General features: G+C 33.7%; 1 protein-coding gene across 1 annotated transcript; it reads right to left on the bottom strand.

Moving 5' to 3' along the window:
* Positions 1-1604: 1604 nt before the first annotated feature.
* Positions 1605-18330, bottom strand: LOC132740267 (beta-1,3-glucan-binding protein-like). The gene is made up of 13 exons (XM_060728169.1): positions 18180-18330; positions 17695-17849; positions 15973-16074; positions 14850-14975; positions 14139-14542; positions 13712-13786; positions 12466-12532; positions 7913-8095; positions 7327-7404; positions 6625-6742; positions 4991-5062; positions 4109-4241; positions 1605-1903 (listed from the first exon to the last, which is right to left on the bottom strand). The coding sequence occupies exons 2-13, from the start codon at positions 17837-17839 to the stop codon at positions 1682-1684; spliced, it is 1725 nt and encodes a 574-aa protein (XP_060584152.1). The 5' UTR covers positions 17840-17849; positions 18180-18330; the 3' UTR covers positions 1605-1681.
* Positions 18331-22032: the final 3702 nt, after the last annotated feature.

The raw sequence follows: 22032 nt of genomic DNA, 5'->3' as shown, positions 1-22032 counted from the left end.
CCTCTTAATGCCACCGTTGTAGAGCATTCGTAAATACACCAAAGTTAAGTAACTAAAGAGTTGTAAAAGCAATTTACAACTTTTACAAAAATATATATAAATATATATATATATATATATATATATAATGTACCTTGTTTTTGTGTTGCTTATTAGGTTTTTCTCTTCATCTTCTCAATCTTAATATTTTCTACTGGTGCACAAACACCATAAATCTTACAGCCGTAGATATTATTCGTACTCTTGAGGCTTTTATTAAAATTAAAATAATTTTCTTTCACAAAAAAAAAGAAGTAAAAAGATATGTTACCGTCTTAAATTCTACTTTAAATTTTCTACGTAACTTCCACACAATATAAAAATGTTTTGTCTACAAACAGTTGTCTTATTTATGCCCGCACTCTATACAAAACGCACCTTACTGCATTGGTTACACGATTTATCCAAATACATTTCCATTAGTAAGTGAAGAAAATTATTATCTTTTTCATTATATACTGATCAAAAGTTCCAAAAAGACCTTTGAAACATGTTGTTAACTTTTTTTTTGAACAGCTAAGATTATTATTTATCAGATTTACACGTCCTAACACTGACCAAAGGTGTTAACCAAACTGGTTTCAACGCAATGATCCGATGATCCCACCTTGTGACGTCCGCAGCTGATAATGAACAACCATGGTCAAAGTATTTTTTTCATAAATATTCCTAGCGAGAGGATTATAATCAACAATGGAACTGATCCTCGGACGTGAGAGGTGCTCAGTTTATAATACGAGACATGATGCTCAGAGTGTGAGTGGTATTTAGATCTGAATTGTGATCAGTTTGTAACTGTCACGATTCGAGTTAATGATCAGTGAGTAATTTTCCTGGTTAATGTGTTCAGTGAGTAAATTTTCTAGTAAATGTTGTTTTCAGTGAGTAATGTCCCTGGTAAATGTTGTGTTCAGTGAGTAATGTCCCTGGTAAATGTTGTGTTCAGTGAGTAATGATCATGGTAAATGTTGTGTTCATTGCGTAATGTTCATGGTAAATGTTGCGTTCAGTGAGTAATGTTCCGCGTAAATGTTGTGTTCATTGAGTAATGTTCCTGGTAAATGTGGTGTTCAGTGAGTAATGTTCCTGGTAAATGTTGTGTTCAGTGAGTAATGTTCCTGGTAAATGTTGTGTTCGGTGAGTAATGTTCCTGGTAAATGTGGTGTTCAGTGAGTAATGTTCCTGGTAAATGTTGTGTTCAGTGAGTAATGTTCCTGGTAAATGTTGTGTTCAGTGAGTAATGTTCCTGGTAAATGTTGTGTTCAGTGAGTAATGTTCCTGGTAAATGCTGTGTACATTGAGTAATGTTCCTGGTAAATGTTGTGTTCAGTGAGTAATTTTCCCCAAAAATGGTGTTTACAAATGTTAAATTAAATCTTTTAAAGGGAGGGGATTGTTTCCATGTTATTTGCTCGAGGGCAATGTGTACCTTTTACCGGATATTTGAACATTTTATATGTAAATGTATTTGTAAAGAATATTTGAATGTTCTCTTTATATGGCTTAGCTTATCCGTTGGAAATGCCATCAATTTGGCGTGTATATTAAAGTATAAGAAAGCAACAATCGGTATGTACCTTTTATTTAAAATTGTAACATTTTGTATGAAGATCTATTTATAAAGAATATTCTAATGTTCATTTTATGGTTTAAGCTTCCAAACTCGGATGTAATCAACTTGCATAGCGGCATCTTCTCCGTTATTTTTGTCCGCGTTCCATGTTGGGTACCATTGACCACGTGCGTTCCAGAAATCACGTGCTGTGAATTCAGATTTATCTTGCCATGGTTTTCCCGTAGGACTGACAAATTTATCGGGGAAGAAACCCGTTCCTCCTATAGCCACATTCATGATAAGGAAAAACTGAAACATACCAAATAATGGGGATATTTATGTTTATGAAAGTGGAATCAGTTTTTTACAAGCGTATGCTATATTGAATAAATAAAAGCAAAACAATTTTAGTATTAGATCTAATAGTGAATAATACATGAAATATCATTTAAATCCTGGAAACCAAACCTCACACATCACTTTAGCAGAGAGCAGACAAATTTAATTGTAAATGGGACGTTTATAAATAAACTTTCAGGGGCGTAGCTTGAAAGAAACCAATGTGTAGGCACTTGTGTTAGGGGGGTACGGGGGCATGCTCCCCCGGAAAATTTTGAAAATCTACATTGCCATAGCTGCATTCTGGGGTATGTTAAGGCATGTTCTGAAGGAAGAGTATTCATAATTTTGCTGAGTTTTGGTTACATTTTTTTCCATCAATTTAAAGATGACCATACTTATATCACTTACTCAACGCAAAGCTACTGTGATATTTTGGCAAAAAGAGCTTTTTTCGGTACATAGTTTTGGGTAACAATATATGAATCCAAAACTATACATTTAAAAAGAACAAATTTATGCAAATTTTTAAGCAATCATCAAAATTTTAAATTCAAAATAAGGTTGTCTAAATATATAATTAGAAAATAATTAAAAGAAAGATCAACAAGATCAAACCCCATTAACTAAATGCACCCCTTTACACGTTACAATCGGTATTTAAATACCAATTGATGATGACATATGTAATGTCACACAAACAGCATCGAATACATTTTCTCAATAAGATTTTATGCACCCATAATTAATGAATGAAAGCCTTAGTGAAACATATACATGTATAGAACATAGAATAGACTGTTTACGGAAGTCAAACATATAGAGAGAGTAAAGACAAAGCAAACTTACACTTCCAGTACGTTACCTGCAGTAAGAAGAACTTTTATTATCAACATTTTTGTAACTTCAATGAACTATTTCGCGCGAAGTAGTGTCAGAATGTTCAGAAATCTTTTTTTTTACAAATTTTGTATGAATTACTGTCAGTGCGAATGAACTTGGCACGTCAGAACGGTCATATTTATTTACATGTTTATTTTAAGAACTAAAAAATCGGATATTTTCAATCATGTTTTTCCTTACATTCTTCCTTTCTTCTAATATTTCTCTATAAGTTCCCTTAGTCTCTCTATACTGTAGTGATAATTCAACAATCAATTATTCTCTTATTTTTTTCGCTGTACATTTAAAGAGCTTATAATTACATCTATCCGCAACATTTTGTATCTTTATTTTACATATTTTCCAATGCAATCTGAATTACATTGTTGTGAAATGTTTGTAAATGTTACTTTATGTGCAATTTAATGAATAAATAAAGTTTCATTAAAGTATAAATTAAAAAAGAGAATTGCATCGCCAGCTTTATAAGCAAACTCTCCACAACTACGCTAATAAATGCAGATTTTGATGTGTATTCGAACACATTACTTGTATATAGATCTATTATATATAATTAAAATACAGTTAAAAAAATATGTAATAACACAGATTATGTTTCACATTTACTTCAAATCGACTTGTGTTCAAGATTTGACGGAGATGCAGTTTGAACAGAATAATGTACAAATAATTAAATCATAAATGTCTAGGCTTCATTCGAAAGATATCGCTTAGCTTCCTCATCAGTTATATAAAGCTAGCACTACCGATATTTGGATACATGGCCGATCATTGTCGTGCATACTTGTAATATTTATATTTTGAATCGAAGCGCTCAAAAACTTTTATATTGTCAAAAACTTCATCCGTCTCTGATAGGTTTTACCACAGAACAACTTTATAACACGGCAACACTTTAGTTATGAAATAAAACTCGATATAAAGAGTATAAAACTCGATTGGTGGCATTAATGTTCTAATATTAGGACCTACAAATCTACCGCCCTTACCCTTAAATTTTTATCGCATTTTTGTAATAATTTAATTTTTCATTTTTGAGGAAAAAGTGTAGGCACGTGCCTACAGTGCCTATAGGAAGCTACGCCACTGACTTTGACGGTATAGAAGTGGATGAGAAATTGCCTTGTGTTGAAATGTTTTCCGGTTTTGATGTACCAATCGGAACGTCCTCTGCTATTATTCATATTCGAAGACTGACGGAAAGGGCCGAAAAGTTGCGACTGATACATGTAGTACTGATAAGGAGAATCGAGAGTTTAGCATTTATTTTACCTCTTGATCAAAAGGAGCCATTTTGGTTCCAGCAGCCCATGGATTTTCTACACCATCTTTATCGAGCTCTCCGAATTGCCACATGTTTGTCTGTGGTGTCACATTCAACACTTCTGTATCGTCGATTGAAATACTAAAAATTTAAAAAAAGGATGTCATCAAAACAATGAAAAAAAATTCTTCTCACAGAGTGTGTGAAATATGAATTCTTTAAAAAAAAAAGCTGGTTAAAAGACAGATTTAGCCCTGGGATTGTTATAAAGAGGCATCACACACGAATTAGTTTTCAAAAATTGCAAACTTAACGACACACTCACTATATTGACCACAACCAAAGATGACACAAAAAGAACATAGCAATGGTTTTAATAGTTAATTTAAGTAGCAAGCATCCAGATTCATGCTAATTTTCATGAAAATTTTGAAATGTATTTGAATGTGTAATATTGTGAAGTAACCAAAAGGAAGCAGTTTACACATTATCAATGGCACTAACAACCACGTAAATTACAAAAAAGGTCAGCATAAGAATAAATAGCCTTAACTACGTTAGTAACGCAGTAGGAATATAGTTGTAAACATTGAAAACATCAGTCATTTATCGCACATAATGTGTAAAATATTACTTGAATCTTAAAACTTTTACTTTTCCATACATCTAATTAGTACATTTTTTAAGTTTTATTTTATTGAAATATTTTGACTAATCTGAGGGCATGCAGCTTTAATGACATAGAAAAAACAAACGGATATAACGTGTGCAAGTAATTCTGTTCATATAGTTTATAATTGTAATACAACAAGCTTTTAAAGAACAGAATGTAATTAGATAAGATTTTAACAGTCTCTTTGAAGAAAAAACAATTCTTTTTTTACATATACCTGATATGATCCTCGTCCCAGATAAGAACGTACTTGTGGAAGGAATCTCCGTAGTTTCCTGACGATGCCAGTCTGTAAAAGTCATAAGGTAAATATTCTATTATTTAAACTAACTAACTAACTAACTAACTAACTAACTAACTAACTAACTAACTAACTAACTAACTAACTAACTAACAACTAGTAACTATCTTACTAACCAACCAACCAACCAACTAACTAATTAATACTAGTAACTAATTTACTAACTAATCAACCAACTAACCTACCAACCAACGAACTAACTACTAGTAACTAACAAATCAATCAATCAACCAACTAACTAACCAAACAAGTAACTTACTAACTTAGTAACCAAACAACCAACCAACTAACTAACTAACTTACTAACCAACCAACTAACTATCTAATACTAGTAACTAATTTACTAACAAATCAACCAACTAACCAACCAACCAACCAACCAACTAACTACTAGTAACTAACAAATCAATCAATCAACCAACTAACTAACTAACTAACCAACCAAGTAACATACTAACTTAGTAACGAAACAACCAACCAACTAACTACTAGTAAGTAACCAACCAACCAACTTACTAACTTATTAACTAACTAACTAGCAAACAAACAAACGAAAAAACAAAACACAATCAAGTCGGCAAGTCATCAAGCAAATAAAAATTGAGAAAATAAGATTATATGAACAACCAAATGCAAAGAAATGGAAATGACTTTACAAAAGCATGCGTCTATTTTCCATCTAATTTCAGTATTTTAAAAAGAAAAAATATATTATTGTATGTCCAGAGCAACCGCAAGCAACTCTAATGTTATCTATAGGGGGTCGACATATGCAAGAAGAGCTCTGATATACTCCGTAAGAAAATTAAAACTGGAAAAAATGTCACTCCTCGGAAGCATTAATTAGTCACAACAAAATAACATGAAAATTGCAGACTCTGTTTGCTTGAATCAATCTGAACATAGTAGAATATTTGAATATAAAGTAAAGCAAACCAATGCACGGAGTGTAGGTATCGATATGATATTATATATTTCTAAATCAATTATCATATGAGCCGCGTCACGACAAAACCATAATATTGCGTTTGCGAGCAGCATGGATCCAGACCAGCCTGCGCATCCGCACAGTCTGATCAGGATCCATGCTGTTCGCTTACAAACCCTTTAACAAGTTGAGAAACTGATAGCGAACAGCATGGATCCTGATCAGACTGCGCGGATGCGCAGGCTAGTCTGGATCCATGCTGGTCGCAAACGCAATATTATGTTTTTGTCTGGATCCATGCTGCTCGCAAACCCATTATGTTGGGTTTGTCGTGACGCAGCTCATATATTATTAGTTATTCAAGTTGCTGACGGGATAGGCGGGGGGGGGGGGGGGGGCATGGCCTGAATAAGAAAGATACGACGCCAGGAGAAGAGTTGCTTTTTAAAGGAGAAAACAAGGATAGATGTTTGCAAGCATTAATTTACACCCAATGTCAATAAAAATGCACAAAATTGTTTTACAAATATATGCGGCCTTGTCACTACATTATTCATGATTGTCATAAGGGTATGCATGTATTTTCACTAAAGATATATTATTTAATACAATAAATCATTACTTCTCTCCATGGGCTTTTGGCCATTTGTTGTGCCAGAAATCGGATCCAAAATGAAGTGTACTTCCAGCGTTATCAATTCCCTGCGAATGACCTTTGTCATCATGGTAAACACGGTTTCCTAGCAACAAAGAAATAACAAATTTTCCTAATAACTGTAATGAGTTAGGTAAGTAGACTTTTGTTTTATTACAACTTTTTTGATGGGAAATTGTCAAGGCTTTTAATGGGCCCACGTATTTGAGAGCCACCAAACTTTTACAGGGTACTAGTAGTTTAAACAAGTCATTGCCACGAGTATATAGAGATGTTTCAAAGCCGTGCCATCCGACTTGACCCTGTACTTTTGGCTAACTTTGTAACTAGTAACTTAAAAATTAAGTTTGATAACTCCAAAATTTATCATGGAAATTTCCAACAAAAGCCATCTCATAGCGGGGGTCACGCTCGAACTTTTCATAGTTCTAAAGTCACAACAGGAAGGATACAGTAAAGGGTACTACTACAAAACATATTTTTTTAAACAAATAAATTTCATATTTGACCTTGACAGTCGAGGTCATTCAAAGGTCAAGATCACATTTGAATTATTCACCACATCAGTTTTGTCATTAATGTTCTTTTGTCCAAGAATAAATCAAATCCATAAATTAATAACAGTTATGAAAATTGAAGCACATTGCAATAATTATAAAGCCAAATAACCTCTGGCCTCAACAATGTCGATCTCTCCAGAAGCTGGCCATCTTCCATATGCATTTCTCAACGGTAACATCCAAATAGCTGGAAAAAATGTTCAAATTTAATATGAATTGAATGAAAAATACAGTTGACTTGTAAATTAAATGAAGAAAACGAATTCCACTTTGTAAATACTTTGAAATACCGTTCTGTATTTGGATATATATTGATTTATGCTGACTAAAGCTTATTGTATCATACTTTACTACATGTACTGTACATAATTATAAATTGTATACATTGCATTTATTTATTTATTATATTTTTTCGTGTCAAGAGGTCATTTCCTGTCTCATTGAAAATGCAATGTTTACGTTGAAAAATCTGATGGGATCTTTGAACCTCAAAGATGTCTCATGTGACTTCTATTCTTACATCACTTATATATCCAAAGCATATATACAAACATGTATATCATAACTTTGCGCCGAAACGCATAATAAGTTTATTTATGTGTGACGGATTCGTGACAATTTTGGATTTTAAGCATTATCTATTAAGAAAGTACATGAAACGTCAAGAAAGAGAAATTATTTATAATTTGTTTTACCCGGCCAGATCCAATCTCCTGTAGGCATTTTGGCGCGAACTTCGACTTTGCCATATTTAAAATTAAACCCACGTGAGCTACGGAGTCGTGCTGATTGGATGGGGTTGATGATGTGATCTGGCGTACCGTCTCGTTTGCATCCCCAGAAATTGTTTGCAGTGCATACATCACCGGGCTGAGAACCTGACAGAAAATATTCATATTGAAGATTAATTTGTTTTTGTTTGGGATTTTTGTTTTGTTATGTGTCATTCTTACAACAGCTTTTCGATAACGTTGATTAGAAATAAACTGTACACACGTTTTCATAACCTCATTTTGATGTTTACTTTGTACTACGCTAGTATTTTAACCTTGAACCATTATGGAACAGAATTAATGCATTTATTCCATCTTGCTTTATGATATCGGAACTTACATTATGCTTGCTTCTATACTTCTTTATGACAATGAAAACCTGCGTTTTGCTGAATTCAATCATGCCTTTATTATTACTGAATGCACTTTCATGTAATTGCAACCTTGTGTGTTCCCTACTAAACCATCAAACTCACATATTTTAATATGCTATATGTTTAATTGCATCTTTTTTAAGGGACAACGTATTATGTTTGGTGTTCAGCATAACATTCTTTATTAACTATAAAAATGTAACATGGTAGTTGTATTCTTTAATTTTTGCTATAAATCTGCCGCCACTTATATTGTCGACATTAATGTCAAATTTAAACTATTCATTTTAGATCAATAATTGGCTGATTTGATGTTTCTTAGCATTCATATGCTTCAAATATATTCACTGATTACAAATATAATGCAATGCATGATCAGTGCGCATCGACAACGAAGATGACAACGATAGCGATATTATAGTCGCATGTGACAGTTACGCACTCAGCAGTTGGCAGTAAGCATAAATGCGAGTTGCAATAATTTGTGTTTCATATTATGAACAGCAGGTGTCGCTTTGTCGATACATCCCGTTATTTTTCCGGATGATCCCGTATTTTGGCACGTGGAGTAAACAAAGTTACGTCCACTTATTAGGGGCGTATACAGAACAGTGTTAGTTGGGGACTGACATGTTAATTTACTAAAAAAAAAGGAGAACACGATGCGACAGACGAAAAGTGCGTGTTTTTGAAGATTCCCCCAGCATGTGGAAAAAAAGTTATATATGTCTCTAATAACTCATCCTACAAGTGGCAACTCACCTCTTATACAATTGTTTACACTTCTTTTTGAGCGTGGTGTGATAAGTGAAATTGAATTTTTATCAAACTTAAGGTGGCACGAAGGTGGACGTGTGTGTTTTTATTTATCTCGTGCGCACGAGATACTGTGTCGTGGCTACGGGTTACTAAGTCGTGCCACGAGATAGTTATGTCGTGGGAACGAGATACTATGTTGTGGGCCACGAGTTACTAAAATCGTGGCCACGAGGTAATTAAGTCGTGGGAACGAGATAACTTAGTCGTGGCCACGAGTTACTAAGTCGTGGCCACGAGATAAATATGTCGTTGGAACAAGTTACTATGTCGTGGCCACGAGAAAGTTTAGTCGTGGCCAAGAAAAAGTTAAGTCGTGCGAACGAGATAAATAACCCATCAAATTACACTATTTATATGAATTTTCCTAACAAGGATGCACCTACTTCATTTGTCCGTAAAAGTGCCATTTATACAAGTTATTGATTGGTCAAAGATTTAGCGTCATTGTGACCCTGATTTCTGACCAAATTGCCTAAAAATTATTTGGTGTCATCTACTGATCTTTTTAGGTTATATAAACTACGGCTTATTCTTTCTAAATCATTCATCAGACAAGGATTTTGCATGAAGTGTCATGTTTATCTGACCTCTGACCTCAAACATCCTTATAGGATATCTACTGTCCATGAGCAATGTCCCTTCCCAATAAAATAAACCAGGACTAAGTCCCTCTCAAGTTATGGTATAAACAATGTTGTATCATAGTTTGGAGACCTTTCTTTTGAAAATGTGTCAGGGTTAAATCGTATACATATACATGCACAGTGCGTTAACTGGAGTGCGGGTATTAGTTACCCGCACTCTAGAGCATGCCCATTGATTGGCTCATTTTTGCTGGGGTTTACATATTGTGACGGCAGTGAAAGTGAAATCGACAGAAATGTCAATTTTAGATGCTCGTTCATTGGTTCATTTTTGCCGGGGTTTCATATTGTAACAACAGGGAACGTGTTTTTATGTTTGACTATGATACAAAAGAGAAAGAACACCAAAACACTCGGTAATCTGATTAATACTCGGGGGCTACGCCCCCTCGTACAAATCAGATAACCTCGTGTTTCGGTGCTCTTTCTATTACTTAACAGGCCTTTGTACGTACAAAATGACAAATTCTATCATAGAATTGTCCCAACAAAGGGCTATAACTAAAGAGATAAATAAAAACACACACATGTCACTTAGTAACTCGTGGCCACGACTTAGTAAAGTACAAACTTGATTTTGTTTTTGTAAAATAAAATAAATATAATTTGGCTTCACACAAACATTGTGCTTTAAATACTTTACACTGTAATTGGGCAGTATGAATATTCATGTATAGTGTTATTACAAAAATATATATGGAAGTTTCTTTTAAAGACAGGCACAACTTTACTTGCCCGTAATAAGGAAAGCAGATTCCTATACATTATGTGTATGTGTTTTTATTTAAATAAAACATATTTAGTAAGAATTTTATAGATTTCAATAAATTTCTGTGATAAAAATATATTACTGAAAGATGTGCATAGTATATCTTTAAGCACAAATGTATGTGAATGTGGTGGTGTGTGCGGGATGTCTGATCTATAATCAGATACACATATGCCCAACATTTGTAATTGACTATGCACATGTCACAAAAATAAACAACTTCCTTCTTTCCTTATTATACATGTATATTTTAATGTGTTACATACCTATTCGCCACTATTAGTGACTGAGACATTTATTAAGTTAAAAGGCCAATTAATAAGTTTTGCTTTTCAATGTCCAAGTCATTAGATAAAGACCTTCGCAATCGTAGGCAGGTGCTTAACAACTGGATGACAGCATTATAATTTTATGTTTTGATAAGGGAGTACACTATGACCACTATTGCATGAAACTTACACGTATATATTCCATCCCAGTTCATCAACGTATCTTTGGGGGTAGGTGCAGCCCTTAAGCCAAGGCCTGAATCCGCCACTGTACGTATAACTGCCCCATTCAGTAACTGTTTACGAGCATATTTTTTCTATTGGACTGTATACATATACATGTATAAAATTATATTGCATAATCCTTACTACTTGTATTTATATTCTTTCCACTGCAATTAATGTATTAAGCGCTTGGTACGTATTTATAGCATTGTCGCCCTCTGTATTTTAACGTATAACCACGATGGCCCTAACGGTATTCCGTAATATATACATCTACGGAAAATTCCGATGATAGGCGGATCATGGAAAAAATCCGTTGATATCGATAACAGAGTTCTCGCCCCTTAACAGTTCACAAATCGCTAGACATTGTTTAAATTGTTTATCATAATGTAAGAAGTTCAACCATAATCCACAAAGCCTCAGACACCGAGCTTTATTAATCATAAACACTGAATAATGGATATAAGCGAAAGCTAATGGTAATCACGCCATGCGAGCTGTAAATCAAATAAGTCCCATTTTAACAAAATCCACCAGGGAACAAAAAATAGTCAATTTTGAATGACTTCTACATAAAAGTAATACAAAAAAAAACTAAACCGTAAATGGTTTGTATAGAGCATGAAGAAAGGTAGCTTATACATAAAGGTATAAGACGTTAACATTTTAGTATTCCAAATGGCTTGTTCCACTTTAATAGTTATCACTCAATGAAAGAAAAGGTCACTACGAAATGTTTGAATGAAATAATGAAAAATGGAATCCAGAATAATGCAACTTTTAAATATCATAAAGCAAGATGGAATCAATCATAATGCAAGTTCTAATGTCATGTAGCAAGATGGAATTAAGCATAATGCAAGTTCCAATGTCATCAGGCAAGATGGAATCAAGCATAATGCAAGTTCCAATGTCATCAAGCAAGATGGAATTAAGCATAATGCAAGTTCCAATGTCATCAAGCAAGATAGAATAAATGCATTAATTCTGTTCCATAAACCATGGTTTCAACTTATTGCTCATAAAGGTAGTTACTGCATTTTTTATGGGGGGGGGATGATGTTGGGTGTGGAACCTCAGGTGCCCCTCCGTGTCATTATTTCAGGCACGAACGGGCACTGTGTAGAATCACCGATATTTCCGTTTGCTAGCGGGATAGCTTCCTCACATGAAAGAAGCCATAGTCCCTGGCGGGATTCGAACACACAGTCGTGAATGGCCAGAAGTTTGAAGGCAACAATCTTAACAACTCGGCTACGTTACAGACGATACTGAAGACATATCACTATCAGCTACCGCTTCTGTCATTCTTTCTTCCCTCGAAATAACTTTTTTTTTGTCTTGCAACCCAAAATGTTTATATTTTACATACCCCATATATCTAAAGATCCTTTCGTCAAACTGTCTGGACCGTCATTTATTGACTCGATGGTGAATGTCTGAAAACAGAAAAAGAACAGCGCATATACAATTTTATTTGGCTGGTTAATAGAGGAAGACCTCAGGTCGATAGGTTCTTTATTAAAAACAACGACCCTCTTTGAGGATAATGAATAGCTTCCTTATTTTGAAAATCCAGATTGTAGGATTAACCACCCCCCCCCCCCCCCCCCTTCACAGCAGTAAAGGTAATCCGAAGTCAGCGACTTTGTCAACTTAATTAACGCACAAACGGGAAGCATCTTTTAAAAAGATACTCGGTCGAAGTGTACCTGTTTAACATGCAAACGTATGTTATTTTAAAGTGTTCAATACAAAAAGTAAATATGGTAGCAATCTGATAATTATTTCTTGTAGCTTTTAAGAAAATATCTATTTTGTAAACATTGAAATTAAATTATAGCATATCGATAGTGATGATTTTTCTTCTATTTAAGGTGTCCTTTTTACTTGTTAAAAATCTGTTTGACTATATATTTTGTAATCATTCACAACCGTATATATACCGTTTTTCCGATATGTCAAATTCCAAATCGTAATACAAGCAACGGGTGAAGCTAAGTGCTCTCCCCCATTATTTCTTGAAGTGTATTTTTTTTGGTCTGAGGTTTTCACATAACCAATGAAAATACTTCATACAAAAATTAAGGGAAGATTTTTTACTCTGCTGATTCCGAACTTTCATTTTGGATTGAGAAGTGACAAATCAGAACAAAGTAGGTTCGTTATTGTTTTATATGATGTTTTGGTTAAACAGTTATTGCAAATAATAATATAATTTTATTATATTTATATAAGCAATATAAACAATCCATTCGTTTCGAATAAACCGCCATTTAGCCGGGTAATTTTCAATTTTCAAAACCCTGTCGACATAGACTTGCGGTGACATCGTGATGACCTATCTTCTTATAACTTGAAATGACTGTAATGACAGCTTTATTTTCACTTTCCTACCATTTGTAAATTGGTGAAAAAATGTTGGAGTTAAGGAGCTCATATTAAGATGAGTGCTGAAAAATGAGCGGCGAGTTGTATACCTTTATTAAGTATACATGTATTGTTTTTTATTGTTTTTTTTTTGTTGTTGTGAAAAATAACGGAATTTGAATTAAAAACATGTATCAAATATCAAAATACACCTGTGGTCCGAATATCTTGTTTAAGTTCATTCTTACCGGTTTAATGAACAATTTCCCATCCTTTACATAGCTGTTGGTACGATTGTTTGTATAATACTGAAATTCCCAGTTCTGAAATATATAAGAACGTGTTTTATAAATTAGAAAACATGCAAGTACAGATATAAGATGATTGCCTTACAATTGCTGACCATTTTGGACGGGGGAAAATATAGTGTTTGATAAAATGTAAGAAATAAAATCATCATTTTTGTTGATTAACTGTTGCATGCTTCATTATCTAAAATTGTGTGTTTGTGAAACTTTGTGTGGGTCACTTATACATATCAGCTTGTATTCTGGAATTGCTGAACTGGCAACTCATTAGGAACTTAAAACAAACTGATCAAACCATGCAAATCACCAAAGAAAACAGTTCTCTACAAATTATTTTAACATTGCAGTTACTAAAAAGAAATATTACTCCGCCTCCTCCCGCTGTAATTTCGTGCTCCCAAACATCCAAGTTTAGGAAATCAAAATTATCTTCGAATATCATACATGGAAAAGTCGTGCAGGATAATTCTGATCCTGGTGGGCGTATTGATTTGCCTTGGCAACCGCATGATCCACCTGAAGTAGATTGACTCGAGGTTCCGGATACAACATTCTGGGTATTCTGGGTATTTTGTGTACCGGAAGTCCCTGACTGGGTACCGGAAGTTACTGTTCCTGAACCTGTGTTTGTAGTTCCAGAACCATTCAAACTGTTGTAATACGCCTGCATGTTGCTAAAGATAGATTTTGTAGTTTTAGCAGGCGTCTGTGTTTGGGCATGCGTTGTTGGTCTTCTTGTCGTTGTGGTTGTTGTAGTCGGGTTTGTTGGATCTTTAAAAAAAAGGAAATTAATAATTATGAAATGCTGTTAGTCTTAAAAGTGTATTTGATTGTTGTTACACGAAAAAAACTTTTGATTTTCAAATTTCTAGAATATCGACGGAGATAAATTTCTTTATAATATCGTGACAGGTCAGTACAAAAAAGATTGATTTACAAACTATAAATATGCGTGTATTATTTTTCAGTTCGCATATTCAGTTCAATTACTAAACAAAATAAAAGAAAAGTACATGAACATGTTTTTTCACTAATAATTCTAAAGGAATTTTCTTTTTAAACGCTGGTGGGAACTCACTTGACGCCGTCCATGACTGGCCTTTGACCACGTGACCTTCACCATTTTGTATGACGTTGTACCAATAGTTAACTGTATCCCCAGGGTTCACAACCACATTCGAATTTTCATGTACCCATTCGTTACCTGCAATACATAAAACCACTTGGTGCAATTGGAATTTAAATACTTTAGTTACTCATTTTCATTTTGAAAAAAACTCATGTGAGCAATGTGATAACACTGCATGTTTGTAACGTCCATTTTCATTGGATAGCTGTTCAATACACACAAACCCGCTGCATATTAATGTTGCAGGCGATGGACCGTCTTTGTTTCGTCTAATACAAAATGTTTAGCATTGATAGCACAAATATAGAGGATATTGAATGAGTGTATAGATTTAATACTAAATTTATTGAACGAATTGAATAAAATTATAGTATACGGGCCTCTGGCATAAGACAATGTCCTATTAACGACCACTAATTGTAAGACCAAGTCCTATTAACACACTATGATTGTAAGACAATGAAATGTCCTATTAATGAACTCTAATTGTAAGACAATGTCCAATAAACGCCCAATATCATATTAATGACCTCAAATTGTAAGATCTTGTCCTATTAACAAACTATAATTGAAAGACGATGTCCTATTAACGCCCTGTAATTGTAAGGCAATATCCTATTAATGAACTCTCATTGTAAGACCATGTCCTATTTTCTCACCATAATTGTAATACAATGAGCTATTAATGAACTGTAATTGTAAGACAATATCCTATTAATGAACCTTAATTGTAAGACAATATCCTATTAATGAACCTTAATTGTAAGACAATATCCTATTAATGAACTGTAATTGTAAGGCAATATCCTATTAATGAACTCTTATTGTAAGACAATATCCTATTAATGAACCTTAATTGTAAGGCAATATCTTAGTACCGAACTTAAATTGTAAGACAATGTCCTATTGACGCACTAAAATTGTAAGTCAATGTCCTATTATCTAAGTGCTTTTTTACACTTTCAATGATTAAAACGTGATATTGCTTTATCCGTGATATTGTTTACTTTTTGATACTTTATTGCACATATTAAGTTATGTAAATGACCAATGGCCGCATTCGTAAAATTACCAGTTTTTGTGTTGACGTCAACTCCTACCTGCCCAGCAGATAAGTCCGGCAGTGGTGAATTGATGCTATAGTGGTATGACACCAGGGAAACGCCATTTACATCTGAAATATATACATACATACATACAAAAAGATAGTATTACTCGTTATAAAAAGTCTCTGCTTTTCGGGGTTTTTTTTGTTTTGTTTCTTTTCGTTTTATTCAGTTAACTGAAATTATCGCATTATCATGACAAATTTGTAATAATAATCTTATTCCAGTCTTGCGGCATACTAAATGAAACATATGCACACAAAATAACTAATGTACGGTTAATAAAAAATCTTGCTAAGGCATTCTATATGACAAAATGTAAATTGTAATACCAATGTACTAAATTACAAATGCTTGGTGCATGTACATATTGAAGAACCCGTTAAGTTCCCGTCATTTGTAACTCTGGCCGCTGGCCTTCATTCCCGGAGACATGCGAGGAATTGCATAGGAAGGTGTTTCGGATTCCAGGCGGCGGGGATTTTACTGATCACAACAAAAAGCAAAGTTGTTAACAAATCTTTGCTTGTCACAAAGTCAAGTTCCTGGCTTAAGAATGATGGCTTTGGCTGAGTGGTTAACACTTTGGACTAGTAATGAAAGACCTCGTCAGGGACAAGCATTTGTGTCCGTGAACAAGAAATTTTACATTTATTGCTTAGTAGTGGTCAGTTCCATGAACAGAATTCGAGCGTGTTTCAATAAGCTTATCGCCTGGTTTGGATTTTTTCATTGTTCTTTCTAACCTTTTATATTCAGTACACTTAAAATGAGGATTTGAAAAATGTATTGATATTTAACAGTGCTGTTATTTTTCTTTCTCCTTGATTCATATAGGAATATCATCTCAACTGCTATATACAGTTGAAGGGTACGTCAACTAAAAGAGTTATTACCACTGAAAAAAGTAATACCAATATACAAGTCCGAAAACTGAAAAGGGTGCATCAACTGATAAAAATATTACCACTGAAAAAGGGTAATACATTACCTACGTCCTAAAATAGGAGATTTAAAAAAATGCGACATCAAACACAACTGAACAATGCGCATGCACTTGACTGACATATTATATATAGCTGTATGGTTGCTAACGACAGCATAAGTTGGAATTTCATTTTTTTTCTAGGGTTTTCATTTTGTAACAATTAAGGCAGGGTACTAGAGAGAAGAAAGCACCGAAGACAGCAATTCTTTTCCTGATTCCTGAATAATGAAATTGCGATAAAACAGTTATAATATATGACACTCGTTAGTAACGGGGATATAATACTTGCTCGGGCGACATCTTGGGTTGTTTCTGATAAAAAAAAAGATCGTCTTGACCTTTTGGCCTCGATATTTTTTATAACAGAGGGGCATTTGTCCACTGTTGTCGAACAGAATATGTAGGACAGAAACCCTCGACGTTGTTTTAAAAAATGACCAAAAGTCCCTCAATGAAAATCGAAACATGACTTAAATACGCTCGTAACTAACTCGTTTCTATGATACTATAAATTTGAGCCGCGTCACGACAAAACCAACATAGTGCGTTTGCGACCAGCATGGGTCCAGACCAGCCTGCGCATCAGAGGGGATGCGCAGGCTGGTCTGGATCCGTGCTGGTCGCAGACCCATTATGTTGGTTTTGTCGTGACGCGGCTCATTTTACTTATCTATTGATATTAACTATTAATATACATTACCTGGAAATGAAAATCTGATCCCTTGTGGTTTTAACATGCTCAATTTAACCGCTGGAAGTGACCTACTTGCTAGCATAAAACATTCCATTAGGTTCACTTGGCAGCATAGCAACGCCAGTAAAAGACATCGGTACGAAACCGCCATTTTAGTTATACTGTAAAATGAGCGAGGGTCAAGAACATAAATATCTCTTGTTCAGGCGAGTATTCGATTTATTTATCTATTTTTAATTTTCATTTTTATCATTTTTTATTATTATTACCGGTATTTGATTTTTTTAATTTGATTTTTTTATTTACTATATCATTTTTTTTAATTTTTTTTTTTTATATATATTTTTTTAAAAAGTCTCCTTCCTTCATATCTTAGTGTATAACAGACTATAAAATTTATTAAATAACATATATCATCCCAAATATCCTTGTAAAACATTTTTTTAAAAAAACGGACTCTTCCATGATTATTACAGCAAATATCTAATTACCTTGCCGGCTGATGTATTACCACCAATCCGCGATCAATTCCAACAACAAATCGTCACAGTTTAGACTGCTTGCCCTAAACTGATCAAACTTTTATACTTATGAAACTATATATACCTAGCAACCTGAAAATTTGCAAACGCTTAAATAAATACTAAATGATTATCAATATACAACGCAATTATGTACAAACAAAACAAATAATCAAATAAAGTTTTTGCTGTATTCTTTCATTTTACTTAAGCGTGATTTCCTAATACATGTTCAATTTTAGTATTACCGTGTGCTTATATTATGAACATGTCTTAAGTGAGTGGACAGAGGGAATGTGTGTCAAATTTTAGACGATTTGTGACTGGGTCTACATGTTTTCGTGATCTGTACAACCATTCGGCTCTGAAATGCTGATATTCTAATTATATTTGTCAATTCAAATACTTCTGAGATTATGTTCATCTTTGCTGTTTGATGCTTATGGTCGTATCGAAAATTACTGTTACGGAAAGTGGCGAAATATACCGGAATTGTCCGAACTTATTGATTCGTCTACCCCGATCAGGGGAACCTCTGTGGCAATTTCTAATAATTATTTGGACACTTCGCCAATAACGAATAATTATAAAGAGCACTTCGCCGTTTTGGGAAATAATACAAACGGGAAGAAGTTTTTACCACGTGATTTTTGGTATGGGTTTAATTTTTGCATTATAAGTAAGAATACATCAATTGTCATCTGAAGTGTACATGGTCTTTTGGTAAAATATTATTGAAAAATGTATTCAATTTTAGTATACCCCTAGACATACATTCCATCGTTAACTGGCATGCTATTTGTACAAAAAGTAATAATTTGCAAAAAAAAAAAATAATAATGATGTTTACTTTATCATTTTCTGCAAGCCGAAGTATTTACTTGCTTTACGTAAGTTAATATTTTGTAGGGTATAAACTAAACTACCGTTTCCGTTATGTTCGTGTCACTATCTGAAGTTTGACGGAAAGGGCCGAGAAATATACAAAAAATCGCCAAACTTATGATGGCCTTGACAACTATCACGGATGTCCTTTTGACACTTACAAAAGATAAGTATATCATGTCTAAAAAGTATCACGTGATTACACAGTTGTGTTTCTAAAGTACTGTAGAATGTTTGACAATGTATCGACATGTTTGAAATAGAGGTTACATGTCAAAGTATAAAATGTGTTATTACCAAGGGGCATTTGTCCGCTGTTGTCGAGCAGACAGAAACCTTGTACTTTTTTTTTTAAATGACCAAAAGTAGATGCTCTGTCTCAATGAAAATTGAAACATGATCAAAATACCATCGACGACTTGACAAAAATGCATTTCAGAATAAGAAGGCATAATGTTTTAAAATGAAGAACAAAATATTAAAGAAAAAAATTCTTTAGAGGAGTTGTTTTTTTTTTTTCATAAAAGCGTCCAACGATTTTCAGTTTTAGGTAATTTTGAACAATATAAAATAAAATTCTGGATAAATGGAGCGATCTTTTTCGCATACAATTGTCCACTCTTACATCAGATGGTGCAAAAGACTCGGAAAAAATATTTCGAGTTCTCTCATATATAAAAAAAATCTTCCCTTTAATATATTAGTAAATAGGTGACTTGAACAGTTGTTTTTTTTTTTACTCAACTTGGTTTAAAAATCGCACTTAATATAGATTTTTATTTTCTAATCTAATACAAAGTATATTTCTTTTTCTTTTTTTTTTATATTTTTCCGTTTTAAAGCACCACCCCTCCAGATTCATGCTAATTATCATACAACGGCACTTACAACCCATGTAAAGTACAAAAACGTCGAAATATGCAAAATAGCCCTTTCCGCGTTAGTCACGGAGTAGTGATGTAGTGAAAAATACTACAAACTCTGTCATACACTACATAAATGGCACACAACATGGAATATATTACTTCTGTATTGACCCTGTTTACTTTCCTTAAAATCTCGGTTACTTTTCGCAAGTTTTCTTGAAATTTATTGGCTCATCTGGAGGCATAAGGCTTTAAGTCTCCCCCCTCCCAGTTAATTTTCAAATTGTGTTTCATAAGTTAGTGGAGCACCTTTCATTCAAGTGCATATGTCCTTTATAATGTATGTACTTACATTATACATTTATATATAGAAGCATACCATCAATAAGATAAACTCGGTCAGTTTGCTAAGCACAAAGAATATTTTATGCGTTACCGTATGCCAGTTACAAGATATACGTACATGTGTTAGGTTTATTTAATTTCATGCGTTTGATGAATGATTTGTAAAAAATATATAGCTTGACGTTCGTCGTGTGTTTTTGAGGCTTGTTTAGAATTTGAATGGTCTGTTATTAAAAATGAATATGCTGATAAAAGTTTTAGCAAAATAGAAAAATAAATAAATAAATAAAAATAATTAAATAAATAAATAAATAAAAAATAGATAAAAAAATAAATAAGGTTATGTTAGGTTAGAGGTCAGATAGGATATGTAGGTAGGTAAATTGATTAATTAAATTTATTTATTTATTTACGAATGCAAAAACCTATCGATGGCACTAATTTGGATTTAATAACGACTATGTGAAATTTTATATATTCTCAAACATGCCAATTAGAGTCTGAAATCCTTAATAAGCGCTCTTCTCTTTTAGGAAAAAGACGTCAAGTTCATGGACTACTTCTGGACCTTTGCTTGTTGTCAAAGTGCCAACCTGCATCAAATTCCATATACACTGATAGACTGATCAGTCCAACCTTGAGCGTTGTTTGTTTGCGATAATATATAATGCATGTTTTGTTATATCACAGTGGACTGTCTGGACACCTAACTGGTTTTCGTTGATAACTAATTACATGTATATTAATTACTAGTTTTTTTCCCGCAAATGACCGACTAACGTAAAAGAACCGTAACTCGTCAGAGTCCGTAATTTGTCATTTTGTTGTCTCCCTTTCGATCACGTGAGCCAAAAGTTTTCGAGCGGGCATTTTTTGAAAGGTTAACAGTTTATTTATATTTATATGGTTTGTATGTTATATCCATTAAGTACACAACATCCTCGCATATGACAATAAAAATTCATCCCAAAAAACAAGTTTTTCTCCTACTTTGTCGACGACAACACTCAAATTCAGGGGTCTGTGGCGAAGTGGTATTCTGTACCATGCAGACGATTGATTATCAAAGTAAACAAGTGTTGATGTTCTGAAATATTATATTTTAATTTGCCATTTTGTAGTATATGTTTTTACATATTATTTGCCATTTTGTGTTATTTTGTATGTATGTACTGTTTTATGTTGTCACCCGCCCATATGGGCCCTGACTTATTCAAATAAACCTAAACCTTAACCTTTTAGCAGTGAGCTCCTTTTGATTAAAAAAATGCTCTTATGCGTAGCTTTTGACATAGAGAGTCATTGACGACTCCGGGACCCTATTGACGAGTTACCGTTACCACAATTTCTATACTTTTTTTTAATTTATTCTTCACAGTAACCTAATTAACAGTAACTATGATATAAATGAAAAGGCACTATAAAGCTACATTTCTTTGTTGTTATATGTCTATATTATCATAGGCTTTAACAAACCAACATTAAATTTGACAATTCCAACGTTAAGTCTGAATCTATTTATTGGTGCATTGGTAACACACATCCTATGACAGCAACACCTACAAGGTTTCCCAGTGGTAGCAAAGATGTAGCATTTGATTTCAACAGTGTGCTCTCTACATGCTCTAGTCCTACAGACATCCACGGTTTTATGTTTGATGACATCCCCTTTGTAGTAGGTGAAGACGGGTAAACGATACTTGCTAGTGTAGACTGATGCCTCAACC

The sequence above is a fragment of the Ruditapes philippinarum genome, unplaced genomic scaffold, assembly GCF_026571515.1.
Source record: "Ruditapes philippinarum isolate M1 unplaced genomic scaffold, ASM2657151v2 ctg1157_1_1_1_1, whole genome shotgun sequence".
NCBI classification, from domain to species: Eukaryota; Metazoa; Mollusca; class Bivalvia; order Venerida; family Veneridae; genus Ruditapes; species Ruditapes philippinarum.
The sequence above is the reverse complement of the archived record's forward strand: the minus strand, read 5'-3'. Positions and strand labels throughout refer to the sequence as shown.

What these genes read in the sequence shown, in the direction of transcription:
- LOC132740267 (XM_060728169.1), bottom strand. Translation starts at nt 17,839, where the DNA reads ATGGCGGTTTCGTACCGATGTCTTTTACTGGCGTTGCTATGCTGCCAA. An exon ending in CCAAAAGCCCATGGAGAGAA is followed by an intron (nt 5,063 to 6,624) that starts GTAATGATTTAT and finishes TGACTTTTACAG; the next exon opens with ACTGGCATCGTCAGGAAACT. An exon ending in TGGCTCCTTTTGATCAAGAG is followed by an intron (nt 1,904 to 4,108) that starts GTAAAATAAATG and finishes GGTATGTTTCAG; the next exon opens with TTTTTCCTTATCATGAATGT.